At 39.7% G+C, this 27,051-nt stretch overlaps 2 protein-coding genes across 4 annotated transcripts in view; one reads left to right on the top strand and one right to left on the bottom strand.

Moving 5' to 3' along the window:
* Positions 1–4,416: 4,416 nt before the first annotated feature.
* tacr2 (tachykinin receptor 2) lies at positions 4,417–13,776 on the top strand. Its single transcript, XM_061765936.1, has 8 exons — positions 4,417–4,704; positions 7,251–7,403; positions 7,507–7,802; positions 10,365–10,559; positions 11,268–11,418; positions 11,513–11,632; positions 12,422–12,498; positions 12,585–13,776. The coding sequence occupies exons 2-8, from the start codon at positions 7,269–7,271 to the stop codon at positions 12,775–12,777; spliced, it is 1,167 nt and encodes a 388-aa protein (XP_061621920.1). The 5' UTR covers positions 4,417–4,704; positions 7,251–7,268; the 3' UTR covers positions 12,778–13,776.
* A 917-nt stretch (positions 13,777–14,693) lies between these two features.
* The window catches only part of LOC133474336 (hexokinase-1), a 33,100-nt gene continuing 20,742 nt past the window's right edge, over positions 14,694–27,051 (bottom strand). For all 3 annotated transcript variants that reach the window (XM_061765934.1, XM_061765933.1, XM_061765935.1), the window contains 12 exons: positions 26,798–26,943; positions 24,489–24,681; positions 24,287–24,398; positions 23,609–23,757; positions 21,789–21,908; positions 21,612–21,707; positions 20,542–20,641; positions 20,284–20,467; positions 19,497–19,652; positions 18,880–18,967; positions 17,882–18,027; positions 14,694–16,370 (listed from right to left, as the gene is read on the bottom strand). In XM_061765934.1, coding sequence (XP_061621918.1) covers positions 16,226–16,370; positions 17,882–18,027; positions 18,880–18,967; positions 19,497–19,652; positions 20,284–20,467; positions 20,542–20,641; positions 21,612–21,707; positions 21,789–21,908; positions 23,609–23,757; positions 24,287–24,398; positions 24,489–24,681; positions 26,798–26,943 — 1,635 coding nt within the window. In that variant the 3' untranslated portion in view covers positions 14,694–16,225. The remainder of the gene's footprint in view (positions 16,371–17,881; positions 18,028–18,879; positions 18,968–19,496; positions 19,653–20,283; positions 20,468–20,541; positions 20,642–21,611; positions 21,708–21,788; positions 21,909–23,608; positions 23,758–24,286; positions 24,399–24,488; positions 24,682–26,797; positions 26,944–27,051) is intronic.

The following is a 27,051-nucleotide window of genomic DNA, read 5'->3' as shown; positions in this document are numbered from 1 at the left end:
TACATATATTTTAATCAACCAATTTAAGGGACTTTTATGGTACTCGGACATTCGGGTACTCTGCCACATTCCAAAAATATGCTTCTTAGGTTAATTGAAAACTCTAAATGTTTTGTACTGTAGGTGTGAATGTGAGCGTGAATGCTTGTTTGTGTATATGTGATTGGCTGGTGACCAGTTCAGGCTCTACCCTGCCTCTCGCCCAAAGGTCAGCTGGAATAGGCTCCAGCTCACCCGTGACCCTAAAGAGAATAATCTATACAGAAAAGTAATGGCTGGATAGGTGATTTTTGAATTGGACATCAGCGGTGAACTAGTGCTTAGCACATCTGCCTCAGTTCTTATGTTGGGGGTTTCAAGTCCAGGCTCCGGGGCTCCCTGTGTGGACTTTGCATGTTCGCCACACATTTCACAATCACAATTGTGTGATGTCAGATTTCTTGATGGTGGTGGAATTGCGGTACATGGACTTCAGTTGGCGAGTACGCAAACAGCAACCGTCAGTAACAAAACTGTAAAACATCGTATTGAGTCGGTGCTGTATTGTGTCTCTTTGTCACAAATTGCAGTGAAGGCACTTGAAAGGCATGATAAACTTAAAAGTCTAATGTAGTATTTTGAAAACAGGTGGAGTAAAAATGGGGTCAAAAGACACAAAACTGGTCATGAACATGTGAGCCTACAATACAATAAAAGGAAGTGGAAACACACCACAACAATGTACATACAGTCCATGTACATGAACAGAAAAACAAAAACTCCACACTGAAAATTAGCAATGCAAACTCATTTACATGTTATTGTCAAACATGTAAATGTTGAAATGTTTGTAAGGTACATTCAGGCACAGTCTATGATAAAGACTATTCAAATCCGGCTGACTTGAACCTTTCAGTTTCTCATCGTGTTCTTCAACGTGCTCTTCTCAATGCCTTGACACTAATAAGGGATCAATAAATCCGACTGGGATACAAACACGAGAGGCAAAAGGTCAAAAGAGGCATCAGTGGTCGTAAACATCAGCTCACAAGGAAGGACGATGAAGTGTAGAACAGAAACATGCTTATTTGAACATACTGAACCCAAAGACAAAGGACACCATCCCCAAGTTACTGTAAATCTGTTTGTCTTTCACATCCCGTTTGAATGCAATCGTAACACATAACGTGGGTATGATTCTCCTCAAGTTGATTCGACACTTCCCTGTTCTCAAGGCCTTATCAGACAATATATTTTGTCAACACGGAAAAGTACTGTTCACACTGCGTGCACAAAAAAAAAAACACAGAGGGAAAAGAACAGTTAAGCTGAAGTCAGCAGTCTCCACCTCAATGCATTCATTCTCTGTCCAAACACATCCAAGCTCATACAGCTGATAGCAGAGACAATGAGGCGTAAAAAGATTCATGTTTGGAATTACAGACATCAGGTTGCCAAAGTAACACAAAAAATCAATCAGAAACAGAAGCAGAAAAGAGCAGCCTTAGTATGACTGGCATCACCTATAACCTTTTTTTGTTGCCTCCATGCTGTAAATCCAAAAAGAAAATCAGGTACTTGTGCCTTTTCAAACATTTATAAAAGTTGTCCTCTCGCAAGTTTAAATGAAAATCATCCTTTTAGTTTGCGATCGGCAAACTAACAAAACTCAGCAAAACACTCACCAGCACAGTCTCCTGGGCCTTTTCCATTATTTTGTCACATTTCAGATGCAATTTATCTGAGCAAATGTACAAAAACACAGCCAGCTCTCGGAATGCTAGACAGGCATTAACTGCAAATACAGAGGTATGCTTTACAAACATGCCGCTGAATGGAGATTCAGATCCAAGCATTGCTGCCTTCAGGCTGACTTTATTGTCATTGTGTTGAGCATCTTGGCTTTGTAATAAATAAAGATACAAATAAAACAGCAGAAAAAATATATAAAATACAGTGGAACTTCTAAGGCTGAACACAATCCATTGCGGAACATGGTTGACCCCCTAATTTGTTCTCATTGGAAAATAATGGTTCCAGGGTCAAAACGTGAACTCTAAGATCGAAGACTTTTTCCACGTCAACAAAAGGTTTCATTCTCTCAAGTATTATTCACAAATATGTCTAAATCTTTGTTCATGAGCGCTGTCCATAATTTGGATTATCTCTACAAAGGGGATGTGTTCGCTTGCACAGATTCAGATAGATTTGGGAATAATTAATGAGGAAAGTGGGCCTTTCGTGTAGATAAAAGAAGATCTTTGAGCTCAGCTCATGAAAAATAGGAGCACAAACAAAAGAGTTGCCTTTAGATTTTTGCTGAGTATAAAACTGGACAGTACAGGCAAGGTTTTACTCCCACAGGCCTAAACATAAATTTACTACTAGAATTAAATAATAAAACACTCTTTAGATGAATCTTTCTTAACATTTTTAACATTCTTAATGCTCATACATGTGTAAAAAGAAGTTAACCACTGCATTGGAGGTTCCTGCCTAGAATCTTCAGGTGTTGTCGGAGCATTATTTGTTTGCCGTAGTGGGTGTGAATGGTTGTTTGTCTATATGACTTGGCTGGCGACCAGTCCAGGGGGAACCCCGCCCCTTGCCCAAACTGGGATGGGCTCCAGCTCACCCGGACCTAAAGTCCCCTGTTAAGTTACAATAAATGTCTTGTAAATTGTACAACCACAAAGAAGAGTGTTACTAACAACCTTGACAATTTTTTATTTTTTTTTGTCCTGTTCAGCTGTTAGGTCAAGTAGAATGGAGGATCTCTATCCCTTTTATGCCGGAACAGTTATATTGTGTCACAGTGGAGTTTTTAAGCTGCCGAAGTGGTTTCTTATTATTATAATGGATATTTATTGAGGATCCGAGTCGATCAGTCGAACAGAACAAAGTTTCTAGAGGGGAGTGAGAAAAGAAGACAAAAAAACAAAGCACTATTTGCAAACAAGTTCCATCCATCCATCCATCCATTTTCTGAGCCGCTTCTCCTCACTAGGGTCGCGGGCGTGCTGGAGCCTATGCAAACAAGATGTTGTTTGTTGCAATAAGTGAGAGGCCCCACATCCAGCGAAAAAGTCCCAGGGGTGTGTGCCTGCAGACACATGCAAGTGAATTGACACCGTTTCGCGTGCACAATGACTGACAGAAGTGTCCTGTAATTTATGTGCCTGCACCGCGGTGGGTGAGGACCCCACCCAATCCATCGAGAGGCAGGGATCGGGCCCAGGAGTCCACCCGAGAGCAGCCCGGTAGACGGGACACGTCCCATACGAGGGACCTAGGGCGGTTCGCCGGTCCCTCTGAGGCGCCAAGACAACCGGCCACCCGGAGGAGGCCGCAGGGACCCAATGCCCCCCAGCCCCTAGCCTGGGGAGCAGCCGCGGGGCATGAGAGGGGAGCCCCAACACCAAGCAGTCATCCAGCTAGTGACAACCCACCTTCCCCCCTGTTACTATGACTGCCAGGTCCCTGACTGGCAGTCATAACCCTGCCAAATTTTAATGATGAAAAAAATCTCAAAATATCCACACGCTCTTCTTTATTGTTGCCCGTTTCTTCACATTGTTACCAACCGCTTCTTCCATGACAGTCGTGCCATGATTTGGCATGGTTCAAAACATAATAATACAGTACAGTAGTATGGTAGATGTGCGCAACCGCTTATGTGCTCTGTATATTGGACTGTGTGAGTGGTCGCGGGTGAGGGTTGTGGGAGATAGTGAAACTCTTCAGATTGAACTCAGCTTGACATGAAATTAGTGTCCACACACTAACAAAGTGCCCGTGTCATGGCCCTCCCCAGAGAAACAGAAAATGGCGCATACGCCTTTTAAGTGCTTTTCATGATAGCTACAGCAGACCAAAATTGAAGGCACAGTGGAGGCAGTTTAATGAGAAACCACCCACAAAAGTGCTGGCCCGAAATTCATCACCGATGAAATTATCGTGGTTTTCACTCCTTTTACATCATTTCTTTCAGTTAACTTTCTCATAACTTATTGCAGCTGTCAGCCCCTCTGTCCAGTCTTCCTGCAGATCGAGCATCAATTGACCCTCAATATTGGTTTGTGTCTGTGTCTCATGTTTTGATGACACCGCCAACCTCATGGTTTTGTGGATGTAGCTCGAAAATTGGGCTTTGTGTTTACAGTTTAGAGAAAAGGATGGATAATGAATTTGTCTTAGCATTTGAGGAAAAACTGTGACAGTAGAATCACCAAAATATTTTTTTATTTAATTTTTTTTTCATTCATCCATGATGGAAGCTTGGCCCCTCCCCCTCACTCCCACCCACCACCTGTGGACAGCTCAGCTCCATTTGAACACACACACACACACACACTATAACGTCTACAAATGTGTGTGTGTGTGTGTGTGTGTGTGTACCACTGTCACTCTCAGGTAGATGTTCTGCAAGTTGTACATTCCAGGAGAATGTTCGTGTGTGTGTGTGAATGTGAGAGAGAGTGCGTGTCCGTGTGTGTGTGTGTGTATGTGAGCGAGAGTGCGAGAGAGAGAAACAGAGAGAGAGAAATAGAGAGAGAGAGAGAGAGAGAAAGAAAGCGAGAGCCCAAGAGAAGCAGAGTAGGGGCGTCTTGATGGATTGGACCTGGTAATCCATCACACCAAGGGACATTTAATTCTTGGCTCAAATCTGGAACCAACTGAACACATGAATGACAGACTGCCCTGTTCCCCTGCGTAAATACAGAGGTAAGAATTTATTTTCTCTCTTTTTGTAGAAGACACTTTGCGTTGCATTGCACTAATTCATCATTTGTGCGGATTGCTACCAAATAATTGTTGGGAGCGTTGCAAAGACTTCATACACACAGGGGATGGTACATTGTGATGAAGGAACGGATGCGGTTTTGAAAATGTGATTATATGTCAAATAAATGCAACTGACATTTGTCTCATAGACAGAGTATTAATTTAATATTGTTTATATTTTTGTTTTACTATACTAGCTTTTTTTCTACTATTATGGGTGGCAAAATATGAGACAGACCTCAGTATGATGCAGTGAGGTTTTGCTCGACTGTATGACTACTATTGTGAAGCAAGATGTTGGATACAGCTCTTGTATTGAAGCTAATTAAACAAATGTACCTAATATTGTGGCCAGTTATTCATTCATTTTCAGATGACCAGATGGGAGCACACTCACGAATATTCACCACCCAAAGAGCATCGTTGAAAGAATTCCCAATTAGCATGGTGTTTTTTTTCTTTTTTACTCATCAAAGCCCAAACCAAATAATTGATATTCTATCAATTCATTTATTCATTCATTTTCTATGCCGCTTATCCTCACCAGGGTTGCGAGAGAACTGGATCCTATGCTATCTGAATTTAGACGAAAGGTGGGGAACACTCTAGACTGGTCGCCAATTAATCACAGTGCACATGTAAACAAAGAACCCTTCACACTCACATTCACACCTATGAACAATTTCAATGAACCTATCATGTTTTCGGAATGTGGGAAGGAGCCGGTGTCCTCAGCGAAAACCCACACAAGCAGTAATCCTTGATTTTCAATTTGTATTAAATTCTATTTGTATTACAATTTCGAGTCATTGAAATATGATATTGGCCAACTGCCTGTATTTTATCAGAGGCGGCTTGTCGTTGCTGAATGAAAATGAGATAATGGGTTGTAATGGATTATACACTTGAGTTTAATAGACCATATAAATTGACGAGAACAAAGTAAATGCCTTTCGAAACCAGTCTACTATTTAAGCACCAAGGAGAGCGCCATGCGCATCCAGTGGTCTCGCCAAAGTCAAATGCCCCTTAAGCAGTATGGAGTTCAAGAAAAAATTCCTAAAAAAAAAAATAATAATAATAATCATGCATGACTCAGTGAACAAGATTAACAACTGCTTTGGTTTTTCTATAGCTATCTGACACTTAATTATTTCCCACGATACCCTTAAAATGTCACTGGATGTCAGTATTGTCATTATAGCCAGTTTGGATTTAGCGCCACTTGATATACTGTATTCGATTCTTTCTCCATCGTCAGAAGCTATAAATGCTGCCTGTCAGGTGATTCATGGGTAAGATGCAGGGATGACTGATTTACGTGACACATAACAGTCATATCAGAGCTTTTAATGGCCCAAAGCTAAGGTAGCCAGGAATAATTATTTCAGTACAGTATGTCTGTTTTGTTGGCGTGCCGGTCCCCATATGTACTGTAAGTATGCACTTTTTACAATGACACAACATAATTCGTTGCAAATTAGGACCCTAAATCTACGGCTTGGACCCAGTTTGAGAATTCCCGTGTTAAATGACTTCGAAGGGTGAGCAGTTGTATTTTATTTGCATTTTTATTATACACTGGTTAATAGTTTTTATTTTTTTTATTGTATGGCTGTGAATAATGCCAAAAGGTTACTTTAAACACTGGCTGTATAGTCGATGATGTTTTATGATGGTGATAGTTTGAGCCTTTAACGAATTGGTTTATGCCAATGACCCAACTGCCATGATTAACAATAGAGAAAGAAAAAAAACATTCATCTGTTTCATTCATCTATTTTCTATACTGCTCTGTTCTGGTTCACTTCCTCTTGGCCAACACTAACCAAAACCAGTTAGAGCAATACGAAATTATACATTTGGAATAGATACCCACCTTCTGCAGCTGCCTGAATTTTGTCATTACGATGTCATACATTATTCAGTGAGAAAGTAGCGGAAAGAGTTGCGAAATTGTCATTGATAAATCGTCTAATATTAAATAAATCCAAACATACCAAACTATAATGAGTTCGTCTTTGGGGATTAGTTTTCACCATTAGAGGTCCAATGCAAACCTATTTATAAAGAGATTACATTTTTGGGGAGGGCAATGTACCTTTAGGGGAGAAAGGCTTTTAACTGAAATGTGTTATTTCTTTTTCTTTCTTTCTTTCTTTCTTTCTTTATATCTATCTATCTATCTGATATAATCTACATAGTGTAGAACTCCACCTAAACTTCACGCGAAAACTTTGGACCACATTTCCATTGTAGGTTAAATAAAAAGTCTCGCAATGTTAACACATATAATTCCAGATCTTTGCTACCCTGGTATAGGTACTGTTTTTGTAGCCTTGGGCATCCTAGTGGATGTCATGTAGCCTATTGGCCACAGGAAATAGTACACCGAGTTCAACACTGATGTACATTGTACCTCCAGGGACAGTAACGGACTTCCTGATGCACTCCTATTTCTGAAAGTCAGTTTCCGATGTCAACAGGTGACGAATGACGTTAACATGGACACTGACAATTCGATTCAGCGTATTGAACGAGACTTGAAGACCACTTCGCTGCCACTGCTAGTCACCAGAGACTCGCTGGAGGATGCAAATGAGACCACAGGGAATCAATTTCAGCAGCCTGACTGGCAGGTACGAGGCACTTCTTACTTCAGCCCATTCAAGTTCTACACATGTCGTAAAAGGTATATTGTGTGATATCAAGCTTCTTCTGACCATTGCCCTCCCCCACCAGGTGGCTCTGTGGGCTTTGGCGTACTCGCTCATCATCCTGGTGTCCGTCACCGGGAATGTGACGGTCATCTGGATCATTCTGGCTCACAGGCGCATGAGGACTGTGACCAACTACTTCATCGTCAACCTAGCTTTCGCCGATGTTTCAATGGCAACCTTCAACACTTTGTTCAACTTCGTTTACGCACTGCACAACGACTGGTACTTTGGCCTCGGCTACTGTCGATTCCAGAACTTCTTCCCCATCACTGCCATGTTTTCATCCATTTACTCCATGGCTGCCATCGCAGTGGACAGGTAAGGGAAGGCTTTGGTGAACTTAAGGCACCCTGACATGGTCACACATGATACAGTTAATGTATCACAAAAGCACAGAGAGAGAGCATTAGGTGTTCCTCACCAAATGATACAGTTTCACATAATTGGTTTGAAAAGTATTTTTTGTATTTACTACAATTAATGTATTTTTGTTCATCTATATATGCCAGCGACGTACACTATAGTGACGGGCAGAGCAATTGAATGCTTCTTGTGACCTTTTTTTCGGTGGTATGCCATGAGATTTTTTGAATGGTAAATATGAACCTCGGCTCAATAAAGGCTTTACGAGGTGAATAGCGAGTGATTTTCTGCTGATTTGCGGCTGTAAAAAGCAGCAAATGATGCAGACAACCCTCCACAAACAAACAGACTTGCCAACACAGCTTTGGTGAGACTGAAAAGGTGAGCTTCAGACAGTTCAACAATGAATTGCTGAAATAGGAGTTGAGTCTTTTCCCCACAATTTTGCATAGTATTTATTGATGTTTTTAGTATATACAACTGCTGGTGGTGGTGCTCATTGTTTGCATGGTGTATGTTTTTATGTTTTATTTTGATGTAGTTGAACCTTTACTTATAAGTGTGACATTGGTGATGTCTTGCTATATAATTTTTTTGGAAGTATTCCCACTCTCACTACACTAGTCCGTTTTCAGCCATATCTCATAAATCTACATACTAAGATAAAGCATTTATGGTTGATTATTGTTTGTGGGCTAAATATATGCCCTCAAATAACATTGTGTAATTAGTAGCTTGCAGGAGGTTCTTTTTTTCCTCTTATGGATGGCATTTCTTTTTTGCTCACATATTTGAATTAATTCCAATATGCCCACTCTGTGGAACTTGTGGTGCGAAATGATTAAACGGAATGATTCACGATTTGATTTGTTAGAAATCTAAAAGCGATGTCGGTTGCCACTATATATAAGTCTGTGAAAAGAGTTATTGCGATATATTTGCCATTTGAGTAAAATAGAAAGATCATTCATAATGATCACTTAACCACATCATTTCTCTCAGCCCATATATATTAATACAACATAATATCCCAAGCTGGTATAAAAATAAACTACGTAATTCAGCAATTACACTGTCACAATGACTCAATTCTCAGTCAATGTGCAAATTCATTTAAAACCTAGTAAGCCACCATTCATCATCGTTTGCATGAATGACAGTGGAAAATAAAATGGACCTTTCCATAGCTGTTAAATAAGACAGACCATTTAGATAAATGTGGTTCTGAGTTGGAACTGGTAACCATGTAAACAAGTCCCTCCCGGGTAATGGTCGGCTAGCCGTTGACTAGAGCGGCAGCCCTTTGAGGTTTGCCTCATCAAAGGAACAACTCAAAGGTGGATCATGGAAGAGGTGGCACCTCTGTGACCTTATGACTCTTAAGGCAAACGAAGGCTACAGCAGTCCTTCAATCTCAATCATCAATGAGATTTCCACATTAATCAAAGTCTCTTGCAAAAGATGGGTCCAGAGTACCATAACTCAGCAGATGAGCACTGGGAAGACCTAAAAACTGCCGTTATCGACACCTGTACAGAAGCACTCGGTCACCAAAATGAAGAAACATGAGGATTAGTTGGACAAGAATGATCAAGTGCTGCAACAAGGAGCTAGGCTTTTCTTGACTTTCAGAAAGACCCAAATCCAAGGACGAAGAAGGCCTGTTACCCAGAATGCAGAGAGGCACTTCAAAATGAGATCCGAAAATTAAAAGACCAATGGTTGGAACAGGAAAGCCGAGGAAAACCAAAGGCTCGCAGACAGAAATGACCCCAAAGGTTTCTTAACCACTTGAAAAAAAACATTTGTGGTACTTCCAACACAAGGACAAGCCCCACTTGGAATCAAAGATGGCTCCACCCTGCTGAGGACAAAAGATGGCATCTCTGCAAGATGGAGGAACACTTCGAGGACATCTTGAACAACCCAACCCCACCGTTAGCGAAGAATTACCAGAACAAGACATAGCCAACAATCTCAACGCAACTCCTTCCCTTGAAGGAAGCCAGCTCACCATCAAATTAAAAGACATAAAATAAACAAAACATAGAAGACCTTCTCAAGTCCATGTTGAAAAGCTCCTCCATCAGCTGGAATAAGTGGGAAGAGCTGGCCAAAGACCGCGCTAACTGGAGACAGCTGATCCCCAAATGAACCCTAACATTTGAGAAAAACAGGACCAACAACATCCAAGAAAACGCTGAAACCGTAAAGAACAGCAACGGGACACAGTCCACCAGAGGCTGCCTGACTCCATCATCTGCAACAACTGCAGCAGACGATTTTAGACTGGGCCTCCTTCAACATCAAAAGACTTAAATGAGACCATTATCTTCGACTCGAGGGATAGCTAAGAGAGGAGAAAATGATACAGTAGGTTACATTTTATAGATGAGTATTTCAAGGTTGACTAAGAAATGAATGTTGACCATTAATGCTCCCTTACAGTCTTGTGTGTGGGTAGTATCTGATGATTAGAGTGCCAATGACTTCATTAACATTTCACTACTGCTTTAGATATATGGCCATCATCCACCCTTTGAAGCCTCGCCTCTCCTCCACCTCCACCAAGGTTGTGATCGCAATCATTTGGATTGTGGCTGTCTTGCTGGCGTTCCCGCAGTGCTACTACAGCGTGACCAGATTTTACTACCCCAGAACTGTTTGCATGGTCGACTGGCCGGATGACTACGGAGGAACACACCAACTCAGGTGGAAAGTGATGTGATGTACTAAGAAGCACAAACCTCTAGAGCTAAAATTGAACTGTAAGATAAGGTGGAAAAAAAAGTGTTTGTTTTCTGAGGCAAAACTGAGCCAGTGAATTGAAATTCAGTACAAAAAAACAAACAAACATGGATTTTTTGCCCTGCTAGAAGCCAGTAGCGTGGCGTGGGGAACAGGCCAAAGTGGTCAAAAATTTAGGAAAGGGGCACGGTGCAAAATGTTGATAGAAATAGACGTGATAATATGTCAAGAAGTAGCGGTCGACTGCTTCGTGGCCCACTCACCTATCCATTTAACCGTGTCTGTTGGTCTCTGACTATGCTCGTTGTCATTACAAGTATTGGACCAAAGTTGTTGTTTGACTTGAATTATACATACAGTACAGACAGACAGACATGCTACAGGTCATCCTAAGTGCCAGTGCCACTTAACTCATAGTGAAATGTGACGTCAATAAAAATCTACAGATGTCATTATGTCAACACAAGATGACTGGACCGTACCGTCTTTTGGATTCAGGGCAGGAGGAACATTTCCATTGCGGCTCAATGGCAAAAATGGAAAATAAGCAGCATTTTTAACTCGATTTTAACAAAAATCTCATATGTTCTTGCATGGTGCTTCTGCTGAACCTTCACATTCATGGAAATCAATTTAGGTGTAATCTTGTTGACGTTACCTCATATCTTGTAGCTACCAGTTTGCAGTGATATTGCTGATCTACTTGCTCCCCTTGCTGGTGATGATGGTGACCTACAGTTTGGTGGGCCAGACCCTGTGGGGGGGCCACATCCCCGGAGAGGCAACGGACCACTACCACAGCCAGATCACTGCAAAGAGAAAGGTCACCTTTTTCACTTTATTACTGCCATTTATTGTAACTGCAGTCTAAATTAAATTTGTCAGCTGGGTTGACATACGCAAGCTTTGGCTCTTAGGTCGTAAAGATGATGGTTGTCGTGGTGGTGACCTTCACTCTGTGCTGGTTGCCCTACCACCTCTACTTCATATTGGGATCAATCAACAGAGACATTTACAAGCAACATTACATTCAACAGGTCAGCGGGGTTTCCATCATATGTTGATGTAATGATCCATATATAATGTATTCAAGTGTGTGTGTGTGTGTGTGTGTGTGAGTGCATCGCCCACGTGTGCATGCCTCTGTTCGTGGTGTGTATGTGTTTTTTTTTTTAAAACAATAATTTAGTCTAGGTTTTTTATATATACATATAAATATATTGTAAATGGCTTCACTGCACAGGCAGCAACTACTGCAGTCCACTATGTGATTAATTTAAACGTGAAGTTATTATATCTTTTCATGGGACATGACACACTTTTACAATAGTGTACAGCTTCTATTACAGTGTAAATTAACACTCCCTTCAAAATAATGGAACACACAGCCATTAATGTCTGAACAAAAGTGGGTACACCCCTAAATGAAAATGTCCAAATTGGGCCCAATTAGCCATTGTCCCTCCCCACTGTCATGTGACTCATTAGTATAATCTCAGGTGTGATTGGGGAGTAGGTGTGTTAAATGTGGTATTGACATGACAGACACAAATGCACACACTAGGGACCGAAAGCATCAAGATTAAAATGATGAGACAAATTTATTTTACATAACTGTTCACCAGTGAATCGCAACTACACTACTGTATTACAGTGGAAACACAGAAAACGGCATCATCTATTGGATCTGATGAGGCACTATATATTAAAATAAAATGAAATACAGTATAGTCTTTCTTTCTTCTTTCATGTTATTCTTAACAGTATGTGAGCAAATGTGAATAATGTGCAAGTAGTGTTTTTACATAGTTTCTTATTCTTGAAAGGTTTACCTGGCCATTTTTTGGTTAGCGATGAGCTCGACCATGTACAACCCCATCATTTACTGCTGTCTAAACCAAAGGTAAAGCTGTATTTGCAGTCCTGCTTTAATAATAAATTCTAATTGAATAGTTGGAAGGAAAAAATAAAGTCCCTCCTCTGTTGCAGGTTCCGTGCTGGTTTCCGGCATGCTTTTTCTTGGTGTCCCTTCATCAAAGTATCAGAGGAGGACAAGATGGAGCTGCAGCACACACACACCTTTAGAGTGACCACGACACGCAGCCTACGCAAACACAGCACGCGCGCCTCCATCCATGCAAACAACTCAGGTGATGCAAACAAAGGTTGTGGGCAAGGATGATGCAAAGTTGCTGTGGCTGTTCGCAACGACTACATGGACGTTCATTGTGCAAAAAAGGTTGTTTGTGCATACTCACATTAAGGCTCATAATAAATACAAGAGAAGCTGCCATCATTCTTTCCTGTGAACAACAGTGAGTATATGAATGGAACACTGTGTTGCAGTGATGTTTCTGATTGTGTTTGCTAACCTAATGATTGTTATTTCCTGCTACTGTACAACTGGGGGCCACAGCAACTATACTTTGCCAGTAGGTCAGTGCATATTGCTGTTGAACCATTTACCTCTTGAGGTCCACACAAATGCTCCAAGACTGCACTATACTCCCACCTGTGAATTATCATATAATAAACAAAGAAACAATAGCCCTTATTGGCCTCAAAGGCATTTGCAGTATCACAAAAGTGAATACACCACTCACATTTTTCTAAATACAATATATCTTTTCATTGGACAATACAGAAGAAATGACACTTTGCTATGTAAAATGTAAAATAGTCAGTGTACAGCTTGTATAACAGTGTAAATTTACTGGCCCCTCAAAATAACTCAAAACACAAGTCATTGTTTAAATTACTGGCAACAAAAATGTGTACACCCCGAAGTGAAAACTTCCAAATTGGGCTCATTTGCTATTTTTTTCCTCCCTGGTGTCATGTAACTTGTTAGTGCTATAAGCTCTCAGGTATGAATGGGGAGCTGAATTTGTGCGCTAAATTTGATGTTATTGCTCTCTCATACTGGTGACTCGAAGTTCAATATGGCTTATCCTTATGGCAACTGGATTTAACATTTGACTATCCAGAATTAACATTGTAGATATCAACATCTTTCTGACTTGTTCTAATTACATTTTGAATAGTTGGAGTTTTTGTTCAAGATATCTGTAAAGTAATTGTGAGTAGTCAAAATGACACACAGATCTCTCTAATACAGTTTTGCAGAGTCAAAATTGAATTACAGATGTCATTTTTGCCATTCATGTGTATGGGATTTCTCCTTACAAATGTCTACAACTCAGTTGCAGATGTCTGCTAGTAAATTATGTTAATCTACAACTAAATACTAGAGATCTGTAAGACAATGATGCTGTTTTGATGAATTGCCAGCTAGGTATTCATTGAGCAAAATGCTTATTATTGTGGTTGCAGTTTGTAGTGTCAGCACGGCAGATGAGTGCTTAGCATGTCTGCCTCACAATTCTGAGCTTTGGGCTTCTTCATTGGGTCTAATTAGATGTGGTGCAGTTGTACGTAATGTTGTGGCCATTGAGTGCAAACATTTTTAAAAAAGTATTTTTCATTGCTGTGATTAAAATCATCCTTTTTCTTCATCTATAAGATATCTATATATTTGAAGCGAGGTGCAGAGTGTCCACTGCCGTCTCGGTTGGCAGAATACATTAAATTTTATCATGCATATTCACTATAAGAGAAAAATTATATTGCAAGCATTAATGTTAGTGTAAATGTATGCAGAACTATTAAGATAAAATGTGAAAAGTATTCTCAACCAACTTGACACTGTAGGATACGGTATAGTTTCAACTACCCTTCATCTGTTGCATACATCTTGTTTCTGTCACTTTAACTTAAACAGTCTTCACTCACTCGTGCACTTTTATTTTTTTGGCAATTAAAAAAAAAAAAATGCAATTAAGGTAATATAAATGCAATTGTTTTGTGATGTAAAAAATATAAATGGTAATCATCCTGAACTGATTAAAAACCTTACTATTTAGTATGAAGCAACGTCACATTGTGAACGACCCGTTTGTTGTCTGCATAAAACTGTCAGTTTACGGTCTAAATATATTCGTATCTAATAAATGTGAGAATGGTTGTTTATTTTTCTTTTGGTTCTCACACACTGTGACCACAACACAAATGGCAGATACATAAAGACCAAAGCATCAGTCATTCTGACATCGGTTTGATTTTATTTAGTGAAGGATTGACAGTGTTAGACACAGAGAGCAAAGCAATTCAAGTGTTCATGCGATAGATACTGACAGAGTTATGATGGAGTGATTTATTTAGGCAAAAACAGTGTTTCCTCTGCCATTCATTAGAGTTCTTATTGGTATTTGAGATTCTCTTGCCCACATAAACCAGATTTTTAACTTATGTACTATTAACACTTATCAGCGTTGTCTACTCTAAAAGCTTGTACATTGCAGGAATGTCAGTAAGTCTCCTATGTCAAAGGTACATTAATTTTTACATTTGTAATACTGTACATGTTCTCCCCAAACGCCATCTGGGATGCAAAAATGTTCAAGAACTGTTCTTATTGAGATAATAGAGTGTCTGAGAGTCCAAGCGGATTTGCCAACATCGTAATATTTTAAACCCCATATGGCTGTGTACCTAAGATGGAGCCCTGAAGGACACCAGGAGTCAACTTGGAAAGGATTTCCTACTCATGCATGACTATTTGCTTTTTGGTACAGCTAAAAATAAAAACAATTTAATTGAATGATGTTAATTTAAATACCTTCATCCTGAGTTTTAAGGAGCATACAGGAAGAGAGAACATTTAAAAGCCTCCTCAGCAGAGTGAGTCAAATTGATTAAAGTTTCAGCAAGTGTAATATTCTTCCACAGATTTGGGCCAGTGGTGCTCCAACTGACACTCATGATAGCGCTTCACGCACTTTCATTGCTGTTGTTAACTGATGGATTCACGCAGCATAGACAGCAGCATACCTGGATTGGTCCAAATACTTCGCAAAATACAAGTGTTCTTTGGACATATTTTACAGTAGAGTACAAGAGAATAGAAGAGAATAGAATAGGAGCAGGAGCACATTCAGTAAGCATGTTACCCTAGCAGAGATTGGATGTTCCATGTTCATGTTTACAGGAATGAGCGGATTATAAACAACAGCTTTTTCTGTGTGTTTGCATCATTATTGTAGCGTTTAATCATCTCTGGATAGATAAAAATAAAATAAATAACAACGCTACATGTGAAATATATTTTATACTGGAATAACATCTTAAAAGCTTTAAAGCAACAACAACAGAATTCCATTTCACATATCGTGTTTCCTTTTTTTAGACGCATTCTGCTGACTTTGGTACAAAATATATCTTAAGGACCCTGTAGCTACTAATCATCATGGAGGAACATTAATGCACCTCTGCAACTGCAGTGAGACATTGTATATTCCTGTAGACACCCTGCAGTCACTAGGAAAATCCTGAGGGCGGCAACATTACACACCACAGAGCAACGTTGCAGGAGTGTGTTATTATTATAGTTAAAGCATGAGTTATGACCATTTATAATGTTATACTTGTTTTTATAGCTAATATGGTGATTGTGCTAGTTATCGTTCTTCAATGTGGAAACAATAAAGCAGCTTCTGGAGTGTGGGACAGAGGAGTGGGCAGAACAGTGGAGGGGCCAGTTGGAAGTCAAGAGAAGAAGACTGTGACAGTTATTAGGTGTTGATCTCTTGTCTCAACCGGGCGCCCACGGCTGTGATGAGCGCTGCCCCTTTGCCACTGCCGTCCTCCGACAGCAGGAAGTTGACATTGCAGTTAGGGGACAGTTCCTTGACAGTGCGGTGCATGATCCGAGAGAAGCTACACAGACAAGATATTTAGTTGAGATGATGTTAAGTGGAAAGTTTTGGGTGCACAAAGCAACAGATTAATTTACAAATGCATGGTAGTAGAAGACCACCAGATCCCTGAATTTCCTCATAGACAGTAGAACCTCTTAGGTTGAAAATAATCTGTCCCAGGAAGCTGGTCAATGCCAATTTGAACCAAATTTTCCTCATGTAACATATAGTGAACCCTCGTTCATCACGGGAGAAACGTTAAAAGGTTTACTACTTTCCACACACTTTAAACACAATTAAACGTATTAAAACACATTGTAAACATATTTAAACACACCAAAAAACAATGCAAGCATATAATTTACAGTGAATCCCCGCATATTCACGGTTTGGTATTGGTGAATTGCTCTCTAGGCTCATTTTGAATATCCTATCTGATATATATGACATATTGTTTGGTGCCATCTTCTGGCAACGAGGGGCGAAGGAAGTGAATATTGAAGTGAGAGGAGGAGCCTCATTTTGTCAGGCCATAGCTTTGTCTAAAACAAAAAAAGTGCATTGCCCCATCTTGTGGCATCTACAGGCAATTAAAAACCAGGCATATTTGTGTATAGTTTTACCCCTTCCACATTATTTGAACACATTTAAACTAATTGAAACACATAAACACGCTTGAACACCCAAACAAGGATTGCAAGCATAAATTTGTGTGATATGTGCCTTTGAAAGTCAGGGCCTGTTGCGGTGGCGTATGACATCAGCCAGCTGGAGGGAAATTGGCAGGTTGGCTCAAGTAACTGTGAATATGTGTGAGTGTTTTGTGAGCTGTGGCTGACAGCAGCTCCTGCATGAGTGTGCTCTTGTGTTTGTGTATTACTGTTCTCCTGGCATTCAATAAATGGCTAATATGTGCGTAGGCGACTGTGGCTCTCCTTTTTTGTTAATATATATTTATATATACTGTACATATGTATAGTGGGAGGACTTAATTTCATAGGTTTTGCTTCTGCCCTTTAATTTTTAACCTGTACTTTTTTTTTCTCCCTTGTCAATGGGCAAATCTCCTTTTTTTGATTGGTTGAAATAATTGTTTTCTACTTCAACTTCTACATTCTTATTTGTCTCACAGGTGTATAATGAAGCTAACCACTTCAAAATATAAAAAAAAAAAAACACTTTGCCTTTAAGAATTTAAAGTTTCAATTTAACGACCTTAAGCTTTGAGAGGTTGCACTGTATACCATTAGGCAAATGCCAGAAAGCACAATTACAATGTACGTTGGTGTGCTGACTTGTAGTGACATTGGTAAATTACCCTTTAATCAAACATGCAAAGTATAGAAGAATATGTACATCATATATTTGTCAAAGGAGACACTTTTTACAAGGGGGATAAATGTATCTTATTTCTCACATCATAAAGCAAGCCCTTAAGTCTTCCTCAGGTCTCCCCACGACCGATTTATCTGCATTTTACGAGGCACAGAATTGTTTAGTGTTAAATAATAATGCGATATCGTGGCTTACTGTGGATGTAGTTTGTAGAGCGTGCCATCCACCCCTACGGTGATGTTAAAATAGTCCAATCCACGGTTTTCTCTGATCTTATCAACCACTGCCGCCATTCCTGCCCCACAGAGCTGAGCGGCTCGACGTGACACTGCTCCACATACCTGTATAACAATTTAAAAAATAAAAAAATAAAAAAACAACATCATCATCATTGCGACACTACCACACCACTTCACGCGTTATTGAATCTCATATCAGTTCACAAAACCTTGAAAGGAGACACACATTTCTACATGTGAAATTCCCCGACAGTCACACACAGAGTGCTTTCGCAAATCACAGTTGTGCAAATGTTATGCAAGTTTCAATATTTCCTCACAAATGTGCACGGACTGCATTTTCTCCTAAAACCCCAGCTAAGATGCAATAAAGTTCAAGAGTTTGTTTTGATAACCTTCTCTGTTGAGACTCGTAAGGGTGTGAAAGTGCAAGTGGAAGCGGTACAATGTCAAAATACATATTTAAAAACATAATTTTCAAAATAGTATCAAACTCAAGATTGAGTCTTGGGGGATACGTGGAGTCAAATATTGGGAAAAAGATGATGAGAGATTTACAACACACCAAGTGTGTTTTAGAGCAGCATGGGCTATAGTAGTCCTACTAGTAGTATTAGTAGTAATAGTACTTGTAGAAATCATAGTAATAGTAACTGAAAGATTAACAGATTCAAAAAGCAGACAAAAAATGATTGTGTGAATGTTGGTTATCAAGCAATCACATTAATGTTAAATCTATTTTGTTTTAAATGACAAATGGTAAACATTTACCATTGAAACATTTCTCAACAGCTTCAAAACAAGATGGTATGCATATTTGCTCAGTATCGGGATGATGCATTAGTGTAAAGGTCCTCGATTCATTTCAAGCTTTGGTAGTTCAGCCCGTGACTATATTCATCAGCAACCACACACATTTTCTCAAGTGAGAAGTCACATTATTATTTAACATACCTCTTTGACAATGATACTGTCATCACAAGTGCTGTCCAGCCCTAAGTGTTGCAAGATGGACCTCACTTGAAGTAACGCCAATCTGTCACTGGAGAAATACACACAGAGTCGCCAGGATGAAGGAAAATGAACACTTTTTAATAAAGTTGAGGGACTAAAATAACTAGGGAAGTGCATTTGGCAAAATGTAATTAGTAACAAATTAAATCGATTGTTATTCTCCCTGAATGTTCTGACTTCTTGTTGCAAAGTCTCGTATTGAGCAGGTCGAATATTGCTGCCCGACAGAGATTGATAATAGATTTTTTTTTTGTCACTTTTTGAATTGGACAACTGAAATAAAACCAGTTTCCCATTTTCAGCTAATATATTCCAATGCATTGGTTGTTGAACACTGAATCACCAGCGCCTCTGCTGGTTGCATTCAAATACTCCAATTTGCCTCCACTGCTTTAAGACACAATTAATCAACAATCAATTCCACATAAAATTGTGAGAATTTCTAATGATCAATTATTATTAATGCGTGTCCCTACTGAGAACATCAATGATGTAAACTAGCATCTTGCAAAGGATGTTGCCAAATTAAAAAGGAGCACATTGAGGCGGTGTCTTACCTCTCAATCTGAGAGAGGAACTTTGTTTCAAAGATGCCTCTGGTTTTCAGCGTCTCTGAAATCTGCCCTCTGAAGAGGTAGCCCCTCTTGGTCAAATCTATTAGGATGTTCCGCACTATTTCGCCGAGGTACATGCCGCTGCACATTTTCTCATATCTGTAGTGTACAAACACACACAAACAAAGAAAAATATAAATACATCTGCAGTGCATCCAGAAAGTACCGTAATTTCTCGTGTATAATGGGCATTTGTTTCCTCCCAAAAAATGTCAAAAGTCAATAGTGTGCATTATACATAGGTATAGGGGGGGGAAATGGGAAAAAAACTTTCACATTTTATAAATGTATGCCGCCATCTAGAGGTTATGACAAAGCTGTGCACTTTAATTCCAATATGCCACCGCCACCCAGAGGTTATGAGAAAGGTGTACACTTTCATTCTAATATTCCACCGCTACCTAGAGGTTAGGAAAAAAGCGTAGCCTACCCTTTCATTCCAAAAGGCAGGGGATATGTATGGGATGTATGACTGATATGTACAATTGTGCTACGTTTACATACCATGGGTGAATGAGAATTTTTTTATTTATTTATTTATTTATAGATTCATTTGTTTTTAAATACGACTGATGGTTGAAAAACAACCATCATTAATTTTATTATGGTTTTGTTCAATGATAACGCTTTTCAGAATTAATTAATAGTTAATTATTGTATTTTGTTTTTTATTTAGGTTTTACACAACGTCCCAACTTCATTGGAACTGGGGTGTGTATATGTGTTTTACCTCTGTTTTCCTGGATTGAGAGAGAAGTCATCTACAGCGCAGTCGTATTCCGTTCTGATGTCATCTAGGCATCCATTATCACCAAAGGCCCCCCACTCCATGTTGACGCACATTCGTCCTTTGTCAGAATCTATCATCTCAATGTTCCTCATCTCCTCCATGTAACACGCATTACTGCCGGTGCCTTCACGCAAATGTCCATGTTATATTGTTATTTGGATCCTCTCATAGAAGTTGCATTAACGAAATGTAACTGACCAGCAATGAGCCCAACCTCACATGTGGGCTCCTCGTACGCGCAGGTCATCATTGTGCCCACTGTGTCATTGACTATAGCCACGACATCCAGATCAAACTCCTTTAGAAAAAATAAATTAAAAAATAGTTACATTGATTCTGAAGTCAACCAGTTTGCTCCTTCAACGACCCTGAACTTGATCAAAATTCAGACAAAAAACCACAACCCAAAACTCCACATCACCTTACCATCTAGTATAATCTTCATAAGGGCGTTGTGCTTTTTCTTTGTTTTCAATCATTTTATTCCACCAAACAGGGGTACGAATGATGACAAAGAGTAAAAATGTGCATGCCAAGTGGGAAAGTAGTACATGTGCTGTTCAGGGAGCTAAGTACAATATGGCTTAGTTGACAATTAGTGAACTTTAATAACAGCGGAAGAATGGACATGACACAAAATTTCAGTTTCAATTTCACAATTGCTGGAAAATTTTGATGGCAATAAATTGACATTTACTGGAGAAAATGTTAACCATCAAAGGTACTTTAAGTCTTGTTGCGAAAAATTATCTTGCAACATAATCTACTAAAATTAAATTAATAAAAGTAAAAAGTCAATAACATGAGAGACAAAAAAAATGAAGGGGGTAGAATTTTGGAAAAACTGATTCTATTTAAAAATATGAGTTTCCATCCATGTCTACATATTGCAAAAATGATCAGTTAATTCCCATGCATTCTCATTAATTCCCATATGAAGTTTCCAAAATTATTTATAATAATCATAAAGATAATTTGAGCTAAGGTGTTACTGATGGTTAAGGTGGGTCTACATTTTATCAACAACTATGAGCTTTTTTTCTTTTTTTTTGCTTTGTATCTGTCGTACATCTGTAAAAAGAAGAATGTTAAAAAGATTCCCTGTACAGTTAATATAGGTGTTAGGATGCCTAAATTCTCTAAAGATCATTTCTATTTTGATTATTTCTTAATTGGAAAAATAAGTTGTTATTATTAGTATGATTAGTGCCCTGGGAGGAATTGTGTTTGACTATAAGTTTCAATATACCCTTTTCCTCTCTTCCTACCTCTCGCCTTTTAATGGCCTCTCTCAAAAGTCCCACCACATCTTCTCCTTCACAGTCTGTCGCTTTAAACCCTTTGGTCCACGTCACCAGGATGCCCTGTGTACACGCACAAACAGGCTCAGAATATTTCACCATTAGGCATGTGTAGAGACAACTTTTTAATAGACAGGTGCTCACAGCATCCAGGCTGGTCTGAAGGCAGGGGAACGAGAAGGTGAAGCCCAGAGGAAGACGAGCGTTCTTCATTCCCATGTAGTCCAGGAAGTCACTTATACAATGCACAATGTGATCAAACAGCTGGAAGAGGAAAGGCATGATATGCTTGTAAAATTATGAGCAAGTGTGGCTGTGTGTTGATGCATACAAGTACAGTATTCGGAAGCCGCATCATGGTGGCATATATGGAGGTCATTTAAAACTATGACAGAGACTTTCAAGGTCATTGTAAAATGTGACCTTCTTATACATCACTTAACCAGGCAGGTCAAGAGTTCAGAAATTATTTAAAAGCAAATCATGTATTTGGTGGTGATAAAAAAAAACAAAAAAAACAAGAAGCACTAATCTCTGTGATCTTAAAGTAATCATCCATTTTCTATAGCGCTTGTCATTAGGGTCACAGGTGAGCTGTCGACTATCCAAGTTGACTTTGGGCAAGAGGTAGGGTACACCCTGGACTGGTCGCCAGTCAATCACAGTGCACATACAGTGGTGCCTTGAGACACGAGTGACCGGGCTTGCGTGTTTTTGGGGATATAAGCCATTGTTCGGACGATTTTTTGCTTTGACTTATGAGCAGAAATTTGAGATATGAGCACTGTATGATGGCCGTGAACTCAATTTAGCTCACTTCACAACAAGCAGCAGTTTGGCAGATAGTGAAGAATTCAGCAAAAATAATAATAATAATAATAATAAAGAGGGTTCAAGCTGTTTAATGCCATTCCTAGTTAAAGATTACAGACAAACATAAATCCGCCATAAGAGAATTCCGCCTTGTGTATTTAAAACAACCACAAAGCTCAGCCTTTCAGTCCATTATCTTAATGCTAACGTTAAATAGCATCTATGTTGTGGTGCTATAACCATTTATGAAACTGACTGAACACAAACGGTGCAACAACACATGGAGAGAGACAATGTAACAGTTCTCAGTCATATATTCTTTAGCTTGGGCAAAGAATGACATATTAGTGGAGTACTGATGAGCTGTGAGGAGTGAGGATGTCTCAATGAACAGTTTATCCATCTGTTTTATCTTATACTGCCCCCAGGTGCCCAAGGCGGTCATACCAAAAAGTGCCGCACAATGGCCATTCAACTTCTACAGTGTGATTGATATTAATATATTAATTAATATTAATATATTAATTAATACCAATCATGTCATGTATGTTTTAATACAGTACAATATTTTTTCAGCATGCTCACAAACTTGTATCTCAAGGCACCATTGCATGTTACTTAAAACACTATCTATGCAGTAAATAAAAGTTTTATGGTTAAGCCAGTTTGAGTTTTAACTTTTCAGGTCAACTTTTTTTTTTTTTTTTTTTTTTTTTTTAAGTGAAGCAAAGGTCCAAAGGTAATAGACAGGATTACCTTGACAAAAAAAGTCAAGTCACCACTAATCCCAAACACCACGCCAGCCAGTCTACATTAAACCTGCTACCGAGCTGATTACAAGCTTACCATTGAACTGGCAGGTCTCCACTATCTTGCTGCCACTCCCACCTTTCCCTCATCACCAAGTACAGTTTATTCAGTTTCACTTACATTCTCAGACTTTCACTTTTGCATATTAATTTAGAAAGTGAGTACCTTTACTGCCCTCACACGTTTGTATATTATTTTAGCAAGTGAGTACCTTTATCTTCACACCAGCTCTGAATGTGACTACTTTCCACACACTTTACATCTATTTTGTCATGTTATATGCTGCCCCCTAGTTGTTTGACATGTAATGCACAAGGTTTTCATTTGGATGGCAAACCCACCTCCTCTCCTGTTCCCTGCATCACTTCGAGAGGAATGGCATAGATCTTGTTGTGCATCTCCACTGTTCTCTTCTTCCCAGAGCGAATTTTGACCATCAGAACTCTAAAGTTGGTTCCCCCTAAATCCAAAGCCAGGAAATCGCCATTTTCTGAAGTCAGACGGAGACACGTGTAGACAAAATAATTAGTGCAATTCAAACTTTAAATGTGCTTAAATGTTCATGGCTTGCATTGAACTGAATAAACTAATTAGGTTTATATATTTTTTTAAATATGCAAACACCTCGAACGTCTTCAAAGTGGGAATTTACAGTAGGTGTGACATCTTATCAAAAACAAATCCTGGAGTGAGGAAGCTGGTCTGGCTAGCATAAAACTTTCTCACTGCAGACCACTGTTTATATGAAAGTCAGGTCAGAATGTGCGTGAGAGTACACCGTGACATGACATAGCTCCTTAGGCTGCAGATAAAGCCTTCACCGTTTGCTCCTACTGTTCCAAGTCATGACCTTGGTGTTTGGCTGCTCTCTAACGTAAAAAGCTGTCTGACAGTGCCAAACACCAAAAAGCACTGTACAGAGACAAATAACATATGTCCATGTAGCGCATTTATGCACCTTGTCTGTTGAGTCCTCACAAAAAAATGGGCAAAAGAATAATGTTTTGGTTGTGTCTAACCTGAGCCATCAGGAGTGCTGCACACAAAAGTTGGCAACATTTTGACTGTAGCGGACTCCTGCGTGGCCTTCGAAAGGCCATTTTGGATCTCAGTCCTCATTCGTCTCTTTACCTAAAGAAACATACAACACCTTCATAAGTACAACAGAACTTTAGTCTCACACGCACACGAAAGAAAACACTTTCATTCATCCCTCGTCACCTCCAGCAGCTGATCAGTCATGAGGCGGAACTCCGCCAGAGTTTGTGCAATTTGCCGCGACTGCTCGGCGAGTCTGTAGGCCACGGCCGTCACCATGGCGGCTCCTTTTCCACTGCCGCTCTCTGACAGAAGGAAGCGCACATCAGAGTCCGGGACTAGCCGACGGACTGTCTTATGAAGACGACGGGCATACCTGAAGTAGATTTGTCAAAGAGGTAGTCATTGTGAAGTTCAGAAATACGTGTATTATTGTGGTTGTGGTGTTCCATTAGATTGTGCACATACAGACCAAAACATATAGATTGTGCAAGCAATAATAGATTAATAAAAATACAAATAGTGAGCAGAATCTAGCTCAATGTAATGAAGTACAGCTTCTTCTTTAAAAAGGGGAACTAAACCCTTTATGTCAAAACTTCCTATTATATTGTAAATGTGCATATCGTCTGTATCTGATGGTGTTTACGTAACTCTATGAAATATTCATTCATTCATTTTCCGTACCGCTTATCCTCACTAGGGTTGTGGGCATGCTGGAGCCTATCCCAGCTGACTCTGGGCGAGAGGCGGGGTATACCCTGAACCGGTCGCCAGCCAATTGCAGGGCACATATAACCAACCACCCTTTCATTCACACCTACAGCAATTTAGAGTCTTCAATTAACCTACCATGCTTGTTTTTGGGATGTAGGAGGAAACCGGAGTATCCGGAGAAAACCCACACAGGCACGGGGGGAGAACATGCAAACTCCACACAGGAGAGGCCGGATTTTAACCCGGGTCATCAGAACTGTGACACGGATGTGCTAACCAGTTGTCCACAATGCCACTTATGAAGTATTTATTCTAAAAAAATATATGCTTAAAGCACTGCATCTACTCGCCTACGGGGGCTGAAATTTTTACATCATAACGTGTGCCAAGTCGCGAGAATGTGACGTATATCAGTCAATCCTTCCGGCGTTAGCGGCTAACAGCTAGCTGTGTTGGCCATTCGCCCACAGCACTCAGGCCTTGGCCAGTGTTGATGTTGGTGGCAACGGTAGGCTTATATGATGGTAACATAAAATGCGGTCAGGACAGCCTCCAGTCAAGAAGTCAAGCCAGCCCCCAACAATTGTTCATACTAAGCATTACGGTAACACGTCGCCAACACGCTGTGAGGGCCAACTTCAACTTAAAAGCCTAACAACGCATTGATCTCTAATGTATTACTGGTGACACTTTTATTTTGAAGGCCCTCGCAATGCGTTGTGGCGGATGCTGAATATATATAACTCTGTCTGGTTTTGTCAATAAACAAAGCGGCTTGGAAGGAAGGGCTGATACACGACAGCTTCTCGCAACTTTGCACACATAATGACATAAAAATGGCAGCCCCCCCAATAGGAGAGTAGATGTGGTGTTTTAAAAAAAAATGTAAGAATAATTACTTTGTATACTTAAGTAAACGACATCAGATAAAGAACAAATGCACATTTAAAATATAACACGAAGTCTTGACATGTAGCGTTTAGTTCCCCTTTAACAAAAATACTCAAGTGAAAGCAAAATGTTTGTTGCATTAAAACCACTCTGATGGCTACAATTTATCCCAAAAATTCCTTAAATAAATGTAACGGAATAAATGTAGCCCATTACTACCCACCTCTGCCCCTCTCTGTGTGTACTATACTGTACTGTTTTTGCTGTCTTGCTGCAGAACCAGTCGTACACCGTGCCGCCAGCGAGTTTCCAATCAAAGGCAATTAAAATGAAGTTGTAACTTGCTAATTTCTCAACAGACTTTCATGAGGTTTACTTTTTTGTCAATGCCAAACCACGTGCAATCAATACACAACATTTTTTGTTTAAAAAAAAATAATAATAAAAAAAAGCCTACAAATATATTTTTACCTGAGAAAGGCTACTCCCAGTTCCTTTGTTGTAATTATACGGCATTATACGCAACCGTATGCTGCACAATGTACCGGCATCCTTGGTCGTTTGCTTTTCTTGCTGTCCACTCACATGGAATGGGCTAACGACTTTGACCCTAAATTTACTGTAGCTCCTCCCCAACATACCAAGATGTATCAATTCAATACTTCCTTGACAACAAGTAATATACTACTTCTCTATTTAGATAAGGCTTTGGCAGCATCTTAGAGTGTTTTAGAAAGAGCACAAAAAGCGCAAATAGGTGAATTCTATATCGTGACCCGCGAATAAGTAGGAGATTTCTAATTATGATTTATTACCTTATGTTTTGGATGGTGGATGTAGTGTAAATAAATGAATGTGTTTCCATGAGTGTTTGTATGACTCACTGTGGGTGCATCTTGTAGAGAGATCCGTCGATGCCAACAGTGGTGCGCAGTCGGGCCACACCTTTGTTCTCCTTGAGTCTCTTGAGGATGCCCGCTAACACCGCTGCTATCAGGTTGGCAGAGCGGAAAGACACAATGGTACAAACCTAATGGAGCGGATGAGGGAGGGAAAACACATTTTTAAAAATCCATCGATCCTTTTTTCAAACCGCTTATTAAAGGGTCATGCAAAAGTGGAATCTATCTATCTATGA

The sequence above is a fragment of the Phyllopteryx taeniolatus genome, chromosome 2 (assembly GCF_024500385.1).
Source record: "Phyllopteryx taeniolatus isolate TA_2022b chromosome 2, UOR_Ptae_1.2, whole genome shotgun sequence".
NCBI classification, from domain to species: Eukaryota; Metazoa; Chordata; class Actinopteri; order Syngnathiformes; family Syngnathidae; genus Phyllopteryx; species Phyllopteryx taeniolatus.
This window is presented reverse-complemented; position numbering and strand designations above follow the sequence as displayed.

Coding starts and splice junctions, on each gene's coding strand:
- tacr2 (XM_061765936.1), top strand. CDS start 7,269: ATGGACACTGACAATTCGATTCAGCGTATTGAACGAGACTTGAAGACC. Junction 7,404..7,506: donor TTCAGCAGCCTGACTGGCAG/GTACGAGGCACT, acceptor CTCCCCCACCAG/GTGGCTCTGTGGGCTTTGGC. Junction 11,633..12,421: donor AGCAACATTACATTCAACAG/GTCAGCGGGGTT, acceptor TATTCTTGAAAG/GTTTACCTGGCCATTTTTTG.